Source organism: Fusarium fujikuroi, chromosome FFUJ_chr10 (assembly GCF_900079805.1).
Source record: "Fusarium fujikuroi IMI 58289 draft genome, chromosome FFUJ_chr10".
In the NCBI taxonomy this organism is placed as follows: domain Eukaryota; kingdom Fungi; phylum Ascomycota; class Sordariomycetes; order Hypocreales; family Nectriaceae; genus Fusarium; species Fusarium fujikuroi.
Window position 1 is genome coordinate 342,143 of NC_036631.1, and position 9,210 is coordinate 351,352.

General features: G+C 48.9%; 4 protein-coding genes and 1 non-coding gene, besides 1 other annotated feature; 2 read left to right on the plus strand and 3 right to left on the minus strand.

Moving 5' to 3' along the window:
* Positions 1-81: 81 nt before the first annotated feature.
* Positions 82-1,313, minus strand: FFUJ_10343 (related to integral membrane protein; the record flags this gene model as incomplete). XM_023569115.1 has 4 exons in its annotated part: positions 82-481; positions 529-914; positions 961-1,028; positions 1,073-1,313. The coding sequence occupies 4 exons, from the start codon at positions 1,311-1,313 to the stop codon at positions 82-84; spliced, it is 1,095 nt and encodes a 364-aa protein (XP_023436375.1).
* A 1,505-nt stretch (positions 1,314-2,818) lies between these two features.
* Positions 2,819-2,890, plus strand: a tRNA (tRNA-Pro).
* A 1,225-nt stretch (positions 2,891-4,115) lies between these two features.
* Positions 4,116-5,758, minus strand: FFUJ_10344 (uncharacterized protein; the record flags this gene model as incomplete). XM_023569116.1 has 2 exons in its annotated part: positions 4,116-5,374; positions 5,419-5,758. The coding sequence occupies 2 exons, from the start codon at positions 5,756-5,758 to the stop codon at positions 4,116-4,118; spliced, it is 1,599 nt and encodes a 532-aa protein (XP_023436376.1).
* Positions 5,759-6,191: 433 nt separating this feature from the next.
* FFUJ_10345 (uncharacterized protein) lies at positions 6,192-7,035 on the plus strand (the record flags this gene model as incomplete). XM_023569117.1 has 4 exons in its annotated part: positions 6,192-6,200; positions 6,259-6,623; positions 6,725-6,840; positions 6,884-7,035. The coding sequence occupies 4 exons, from the start codon at positions 6,192-6,194 to the stop codon at positions 7,033-7,035; spliced, it is 642 nt and encodes a 213-aa protein (XP_023437203.1).
* A 414-nt stretch (positions 7,036-7,449) lies between these two features.
* FFUJ_scaffold12.rrna3 lies at positions 7,450-7,565 on the minus strand. The gene has a single exon (XR_002792851.1). It is a non-coding gene; the product is annotated as a ribosomal RNA (ribosomal RNA).
* Positions 7,566-7,967: 402 nt separating this feature from the next.
* Positions 7,968-9,068, plus strand: FFUJ_10346 (uncharacterized protein; the record flags this gene model as incomplete). XM_023569118.1 has 2 exons in its annotated part: positions 7,968-8,123; positions 8,274-9,068. The coding sequence occupies 2 exons, from the start codon at positions 7,968-7,970 to the stop codon at positions 9,066-9,068; spliced, it is 951 nt and encodes a 316-aa protein (XP_023436377.1).
* Between the last annotated feature and the right edge of the window lie 142 nt (positions 9,069-9,210).

Here is a 9,210-nt window from a genome sequence, read left to right on the forward strand (position 1 = left end):
CTTCATATACAAATGCTAAAGACATAAATTTCAGGTCGCCTCTATATATGCAGCGCAGAACAAAACTCAATTGGTATCACTTCAAACATTGCTTCGTCTCATCGCCTCGGGTATCTCAGTAATGACTTGCTCAACATCCGTCTTGACATAAATCTGTCTTCCAGCCTCACTTCCCTGTCCACTATGCATACTTCCCTCACCACCAACTATCTGACTTCTCAGTGCTATCTCATCATCAAACCGTAATCTGTTTCCTTTTCCGCCATTGGAGATTGTTGGGAAACTTGATCTGCTTTTGCTACCGCCCTTGCGGCGCAGGTATCGCAAAAATGACTTGAAGCTGGGGAGGCATGCTGATACGATGCCCATTGAGGGCTCGACCGAGGACCATATGGCTACGGTGCCCATGGCCCATGTGTTGTCGGCGGCTTTGGCGAAGACGTCTAGATAGTATACGCGTACGGCACTGGCGATGCAGACTCTGTGCAACGTTAGTAATAGTCTGGAAAGAGGGTCGTGGTGACTTACAATCCTCCAAGAGCCAAGATACCAAATACAGCTCCCTTCTTCTCTCTGCTCATCTGAAGTTTGAGTACCTCTGGCACTGGGATCAACAGCACAATGACGTTGGTGAACAGGTTGATAATGGCCAGAATGACAAAGAACTGGCCAACATCAATGCACGTTCCCTCGGTCCCTTTGAACTGTGTCCAGTAGTGGCTTATAGGCGTGCAGCCAAGTATCATGGTGAACAGGAATATCACTGGGTATGATGCCACCAGGAAGGTACCAAACCAAAAGGCGATCTTGAATGAGAAGCCACCCCGACTGAATAATCGTCGGTAGAAGAGGAGAATCGAGACTTTTGTTGTAAAGACGGATATTGCAAAGAAGTAAGTATATATATATGAGAGCTAGCAAGATTAGTATGAGGAAGTTCAATGGATAATACTCACGAACCTTGGAGACCTCAACCATTTGATCTATTGTGAGCGCCCAGACATGCTTACCAGCACCAGCTTGGCCAACTAACAATATTAGTAATTCTCAATTAAAGAACCAACTGACTTACCAACTACTACCATGGCCCCAGTAGCAGCCACAAAGACCCACGATATAATAATCGCATAGTCATCAAGACTCAGCCCATAAACCTGCTGCGTACGAATCACAATGCGACCAGCCAAAAATAAAGCAGAGATGAGCAACAAGGTAAGAACAACAGCAGCATTCTTAGCCTCGCTATTAGCCGAGAGATCTATCCCCTCAGGCGGCGGGCCAAAGATGGCAACTACCAAAGGATCAACATCCATTGCACAAAACAAAAGCTAGAAAAACACGGCCACTTAAACTCCCCAGACCCTGAGAATGGGCGAGACATGGGGGCCTTTTTAACAACTGTGACAATGCAAATCATTATACATATTCTAAGCCGGATGAACCTCGTGATTAGCGGTGGGACATATTCGTTGCATTGCTCCATATTATACAGCGGGCTCGGCTACCATTATCAGGGGGTCAACTCGTCCGAAACGAGGGCGGGTCCTTTCAGGGGATGGTTTTTTGAACCTCGTGTTGCGAATGAGGGTCTTGGTAACTATTTAAGTTTCGGATTATGCATGGTTTTAGGAAATGTGATGACGACGTCGCCGTTTTTATTCTGGGGATTCCGCCTCTTTTTGTTCAAGGTTGAGGCTATTCATGGCAAGGTTGAAGGACATCACCGTCAAAAATCAGGTGGTGCCGGTATTACCGTCTTGTCCTCGAATTGCCGTGGTTTCATCTTGACTACCCCTAGCACAGCTACATTGGGAAACTCCAACGCGCGCCTGACTCGAGTATTTTCTCAACGTTACATTCGCGACCTTGCGTACAACGGCGCTGTAGTTCTTATCAACCAGAACCCCAATCAACATCCCTGTCTCGGCAACGTGGCTTTTGTCATTATATCCACAGTTGGATTGAGATTCTGCACCTTCTCTTCTTGAAACAGACAAGTCTTAGCTGTGAAAAGGTATGGAGTTCGTCGCAATTGCCGCGGTGATAAACTGGGGTTTGCTGCCGGTATCCCGCAGAGCCTACTCACAAGGATGTTGAACATGGTGGGCCAATCGGTAGACGGCATTTCGTGACTGATAACGGGCTTCAAACTATTCGAGTTAAAGATCGACGCCAAGAATAAAGACCTTAATAGAGTTTGTCTCATCTTGGCGGGAGGCGCGCTGCCCGAAAGTATATGCAAGAGATATTAACGTTGAGTGCGACCGTGGCAGAGCAGCACCGCATTGGGCTATTCGTGACGCCTGATCTACGCTATAATGTCTAGATCTATAACTTTGTGCTTAAGCGAAGGTTAATCGGGAAGGTGCTTTTGTGTGTGATTCTGAACTGGAGGGGTATATATGCTGCTTTCAGGTTTGAGGAAGTCATCAGGTGATGAGAGTTGTTTATGGGAGATGTGATCGGTGACTAAAAGAGTGGTCCGAATAGTAACTGCCGGGTGATCTTTGACATATGCAGTGGCCAAGATGTGCAGCTTTTGTGATAGATGACTCGCGATAGAGGATGCATATGATGTGGTGTTGACCCTGATGGCGACAGACAGATCTTGGCATGCCGCTTGATCCAGGGCTCGGGAAGCCGCGGGTGATGTGTTTCGGCGGGAACGAGACTTAACGAGTAGCGAGATTCGGTCTCAGGGCTGTGTCTGGCGTGGGGGAGGGCGAGCCATGGTGGGTGATGTTGTTGTGAGGATAGTAGAACTTGTCATATATATTTGTTGAATTTTGATTGAAAATTATTAATCATCACTAAAATCGGCTTCATGGTCTAGAGGTATGATTCTCGCTTTGGGTGCGAGAGGTCCCGGGTTCAATCCCCGGTGGAGCCCGTTCTTTTGCGATCTTGCGACTTGTTTTTTGTCTCTTTATGCGCTGCAATTCCTTTTAGACAATGATGTCCTTTTTGCCCCTTCTATCTCTCCTTTTACAGTTCCAGTGTGGTTCATTGGCGTGTCTGTAGGAAATTGAAGGAGTCATCACAAGGGGCTTTTATCCTGCGGGTCTACTTCTCTGCTAATAACAAAGGATCTTCTGCATGCACACGAATCAGGTATCATTCACTGGGAAATACCGGTCACGTAGCCTTAGTATACGTTTTGGCAAATCGCCTGATTGGATCAATCCTGAGTTCAGCATTTGACTTTGAGAGGCGGGCCAGTAAGAGAGAGTTTCAGCGGCGGGAACTTGACCAAACAAGCATGCAAGATGTATTATTCACCTCTTGCAGACATGCTTTGAACAAAGACATCGTTAGCCCGGCAAAGATAATCCTCTCATTAACTTAGACTCAAGGAGACAAACTTTGTGCGTTGCTAGGTATTAAAGAATGGTTTCTCACTTTCCTGACCCGATTGCCATTCCATCAATTCGTGAGTCAGAACTCGTTCTCCCAAACGCACATTAACTTTCCCCAAAACTGCCCTTGAAGTCTCTTGATATTTCTCATAATGGTCCCACGCCACTCAGACCATGGCTTAACCGCCGGGCTACACATCCCAGCACAACCAGTCAGCACAGACAGCTATACAACTCCATCCAACGCACCACAACGACGAGGACGTTTCACCCTCGTGCAGCCACCAAAGTCTCTCAGAGAATGGACAGAACGGAGAGGCAAGCCGGTGCTTCATGACAAAAAGTCTAGACGGTTCGCTTGATCGTCTGGGTCATTGAAAGGGTCGCCATAGGGCATGTCTGAAGAGAATGCTGAGATTGGATATTAGCGTTTATTGATACTCTATTGGTAAGTCGAGAAACACGTCTCAGGGAATACGATTACTTATAGCTATTCAGAGAGCAGCGCGGAAGATGGTTATGCTGGGCGCACGGGGTGGGTGAAGATCACACTGGCCTTCAACCAGCCTCGCCTTGATTTCATGGATGTTAAACAATACGGGGGACCGAAAACACGATGTACGACCAAACAATGGGTTGCAGTATTACAAATTATCAATTTTGGAGTGGTATAATGATAAATACAACGCTTTCCCAACCATTCCCGTTAATCCAATATCCCAATCTGTCCCTTGCCCTCATTCCCAAATCATCATTTCCCTAAAACATAAACCCATGAATCCTCATCGTACAGAACGTAAAGAAAATTGCGCTGATGAAAAGAAAAATCATAGCCAGCGCCGAAACAACCCTTGATCGTCCATCACACTGCTTCTGCGTAATCAATCCACCCTCCTCCAAAGAGGCGAGCTTTCTCTCTAACCCAGCCTGATACTCAATCTCCTCATCCCTGTGCGCATAAACATACGACACAACACTCTCATCAGTGAAATGATCAGAAGGCTTAGCATCCCTATCCAGAACGAAAATCTCTTCCTCCAAAAACTTCTTCACGCCCTCCTTCCAAGGTGTCTTCTTGATAAACAGATTGATCATCTCCGTACAGCCCATGATAGCATTCCTCGCGCCGATCATCTCATTAAACGTCGTAACATCCCTTGGCGCAGGATCTTGTTCGCCGTCTTTATCATCGTAGTGAGAATGGCGATCACCGTCTTGGTCGTTGTATGTGTGGAAGCAAAGAATAGAGCCCCAGTCGCCGTAGGTGTCGGGCTTGAAGCGGATGTAGCCTGCGGTGTCGCGCTCAATCAGATCGGAGGGGTTGCGCAGACGGCGCTGCGTGTGGCCTAGGGCGTAGGAGTCGGAGATCATATGGAGACAAATACCGAATGCGCGTTTGCGAATGTCGGCGTCTTTATATTTTGGTGTTGTGGCGAGGATTAGATCGCGGAGGGTGTCGGATTTCGAGGGGACAGTGTCTTTGGTGAAGAACCCGGGTAGAACATCGTCGAGAGTGTCGTCCTCGGAAATACCTTGATCGCCGCACGCAAGCTTGTACATGACCTCCATCCACGTAAGGATATTCTTGCGCGTCTTCTGCGGTTTCTCACCCATCACTGAACCCATGCCGTGAAAGAACTGAAGATCTCCCATGTGCGATCGTTTGGTCATGCATTTCTCATCGCCAAACTTGAAAGCATTTAACCATTCGACTCCCAAGCCGAACATGCGATTGTCTTCGGTGACGTCCTCAAAGAGTAGACAGGAGGGATCGTCGTTCCAGACTACGCCGCGAAAGTATTCCCATTGTTTGTCGTTGATGTTGTTGTATACTGTTCCGCGGGGGAATGTCATGTCGGATTCGATAAAGGCGGCTATGACGATACTTTCGTGAACGGGGAATTTTATGTCCATTTTCGTGGGGAATGAGACGCCGACGCCGATGTCGTAGTTTGCTCGGATGTCATCGTTCTTTGTGACCATAGACTTTTTCGAATCCATGCGAATCGTTACATTCGCTAATCTGTCAGCGCATTCTCGGCAACAAAGGCCCAGTACATACCAGTCAAAGGACTCCCCCGCTCCTGAACATCCGTAACATCAATCTCAAAGACCCTCGAGCAATCCTTGACCTTGACATGGTTCTTCGAAAGCGGCATAGCAGGACACTCAAACTCGAGCGTGAAATTCCTCCAACCCTGTCCGTATCTCGCTTCGTACGTGACCCATGCTTTTGAACCTCCCCAGCTCGGCTGGGCGAGGTAGATGGTCTGTTGAGTGCCTGCTTCGATCACATTGAGGGGCTGACGCAATGGCCAGTTTCCGCTGTCGAGGCCGGAGTCTTCGAGGAGGAGATCCTCTGAGGATTCGTTGTTTATTCGGACGTGGCAGGAAAAGTCCATCGAAATATCTCTGCAGTTGATGTAAGGGTACTGTGGTGAGGTGAGAGGAGGTGGAATGGGAGTGAGAGCGTTTGGTGACGGAGGCGCAATTGAGTGACGATTGTGCAGGCGAATTTGAGATCGTGATGCAAACCTTGGCGATCGACGATGACGTCGTTCTTTTTAGACGCGTCTGACGTGAAAGCCTGTAGCGGGGCATTTGCTCCTAGCGAATCAGAGTGACTCGGAGTGACTCGGGGCACAGATCGTTGCCTCAGCCTTGAAGATCTACGATACTTTGAGCATCGGTGTCGTTCAATGGCATCTCACTGCAAAAGGGTTATATTTCAGCAAAACCTGTCTGTCCAATTTATGCACAACCATTCTCATATCAAATCAAGGGCGAAAATAGAGAAATTACTGTTCTATATCCCCCTGAGTTTCAGGCCGCACCATGGCTTCTGTGACGATTGATTTGCCTGTATTTTAAGGTCGGTGCAGGGTAATGACAGCAAACAAAGATCCCTGCGCTCAGTCAGCGCGGCGCAAGATTAATCCGAGCATCTCAGCGTGACCCGTCCTCTGAGTCAACTTCGGAGACGTACGCATTCGTCAACCATGGCAGCTCATCAGCAACAGTCTCTCACGGCGTGAATCCCGATGCGACAACACCTCCTATGCCTCGGTTTGATGTCACCGAATCAGACACCTACGCGCGACCGCTTGAAACGCCCTCCCCATATCAAACACGACGAGCCCTGAATGATCGAGTGATGCCCGAGACACTCCCCCACTTCTTACCCGCCTGGTCGACCGACAACGTTTGTTGTCAATACTTGCTCCATCTTCCGTCGCTGCTTCTCACCCGAGCATCTCTCACCATCAGGTGAATCGCCCGCCGGCTTTTAGCATTACAGGACGGACCATTCAGCGTGGACGATTGCCGGGCCGATCTGAACAAGCCCGTCGCTGACTGGTTTCTGCCAGTATGCGCAAATGCACCGACGGCAGTAGAGTCATAGGCGCGACAGGTTCCTTTCAACAGCACAATGAGCTGCTCTACGACCCTGTCGTGAGGCCAGAATGGGCGAGAGCTCAGTGCGGTCGGTATGAGCCATCGCGTCGACGTGCTAAGCAACATTGTAGGTCAAGCCATTTTACTACAGGTAAAGCGAATATTCTCACACATTGATCCGTCTATTCCCGACCTTGAGCACGCTCCTCATCGTTACCATCGCCATAACCGCCTCGGCCGAATGCACTTGCGACAGCCCTCCAACCCCGAATCCGTGAGATAAACCGATAACACACGCTTGGGATGAGAGCGCAACGCTGTCTGCCAACTCTCTTATGCTTTGGTTGCGCTATGCCGCCAATCTACACCCAACTGTCACAGCCATTCAACAGACGAGAGCTTTCGCACTCACGGGTTTAGTCTTGCTGTAGTAGCTTCAGCCAGGCATCCGAACCGTGACTATACCATCCTTGAACACTCCCCCGATTGACTGATATCCGTGACTACCTTACTGCTACCTGCCACGTTGTGTTCTTAATGCATCTCTGACCTACTCTACCATACAAGATCTATCCTATAGTGCTCAACTTCAACTGTCTCTTCAACTGCGATATCATCCCCACAATCGACACTCGCCGTCCCACTCTTGGTCCACCAAAAAGGATAGCGCCTCTTCCACTTGTCAAGATGGGCAAAAAACATACAACAGCGGGGATTCGCTGGTCGTCACCGACCCAACTACTAATCCGCCGGTTAGTGGCTTGACTATGGGAGAGCGGACGGGATCCCGTATTTTCCACTACCTTTGGTCGTATGTGCTAGATAATGGAAACATTGGCGACTATCTAGATGCATTGTAGGCTCTGTTTAATAATCCGTGATGATGTGAAGGCTACGGTATCTGTCTGTGGGACAGTTCGCTCAATCGTGCCAAGATTTTCATCAAGCTGCAGCACATCACACGAGAAGCAATCGACATATCATCATGTCTTTGGTCATCTCTCTGCCTGATTGCGATCATCCACTCCAATGAGCCGGCAGGCATTCATGCCCAAAGCTAGATGCAGTATGACTCTGCACTAAATCAGATCAAAGCTATAGTATGATAGTTCCGCCAATGAGCCATGGCTCTGCTCACAACATTCTTTCTTGTCAGTGCAACCCGTTGGATCTTTCTGTGAAACCCGCCCCCGTGGTGATCTCTCTCCACTCAACATGCTTACAACAAGGCATGTGATCAAGAACATGGTAGCACTGCTTCCCCGATTGCCATCTCTCACTCTAGAGACATATCGTGTAACATTCTCACATGGAACTGTCCAGACCGTCTCGGCGATCTCCGCCGAGGGAACACAGAGCACGGAACATGCGGTGTAAATGTCTCGGCCTGGAAAGTACGTGGCCAGTCTTCTCCGAAGCCATCGTCTGCACGCACACGATTTCTGCTCGGAAAATGGGAGGTTCACGAGCCCAAGTATTTCAGACGAGACCGCGCTTCACAGACACGCGACACCATCCTAGATACTTGTCCCATCCTTAGTTGCAATGACAATCCTCAAGCGCACCGCAAGTACAGCGGCGTCGTGGTGCACGCCGTTCACACTCCCATTTTACGATGTTCTGATCCTGCGTATCTCTGTCCCGTTCATCTGGCGCTGCTCTGCACAAAGTAATCTTCGTCCGTTATTCTCTAGCAACTTCTCAAAGAGACATGTCGACATTGGCGTTGGAACTGGGTACTTTCCAAGAAGAGCAATTGGGGATCTTGGCCGCGATCCAAAAGATCAACATCTAACATTGGTCGACTTGAGTGAGCATTCTCTTGCAACAGCGAGACAGCGTGTTCTGTCCAAGTATCCAGAAGTGCACATTGACTGTGTTCATGCGGATGCTGCACGACCACTTCCTCAATCTCTTGCATCTCAGAAATTCACATCCGCTTCTCTGTTTCTCGTCATGCATCACATGCCGCAGCCAACGGCCAGCAAAGCAAATGCCATCAGAAATGCCAGGAGTCTCCTGACCAAAGATGGCGTTTTGGTTGGGTGCACGGTGTTGGGGAAGCAATGGGAGAAGATTGATGATCGGTACGAGGTGAAGAGCGAGAAGCCGCTTGGAAGAGCAGCTGCTTTCATGCTTGGGTTCTACAACAAGAGAGGTATCTTTGACAACTGGCAGGATGATCCGAATATCTTGGAGGAGGCCTTGAAGGCGGGGTTTGAGGAGGTTGAGACCAGTGTCGTGGCTATGATGTTTGTGTTTAGGGCCTCGAAGCCGCGTAACGGGGTCGAGGTGCTGGGAGAGGCCAGTGAGTGATGGGTTCTGTCAGTTTGTGACAGCCAATACAAATTGAGTAGGTTACTACGGAGTTATAATTTTTGTTCAACATAATCGTGTACCGAAGGAATCAAGCTTCGGGGCTGCAACGTCGACTCTCGTCCAGTAACGAGAATTTGTC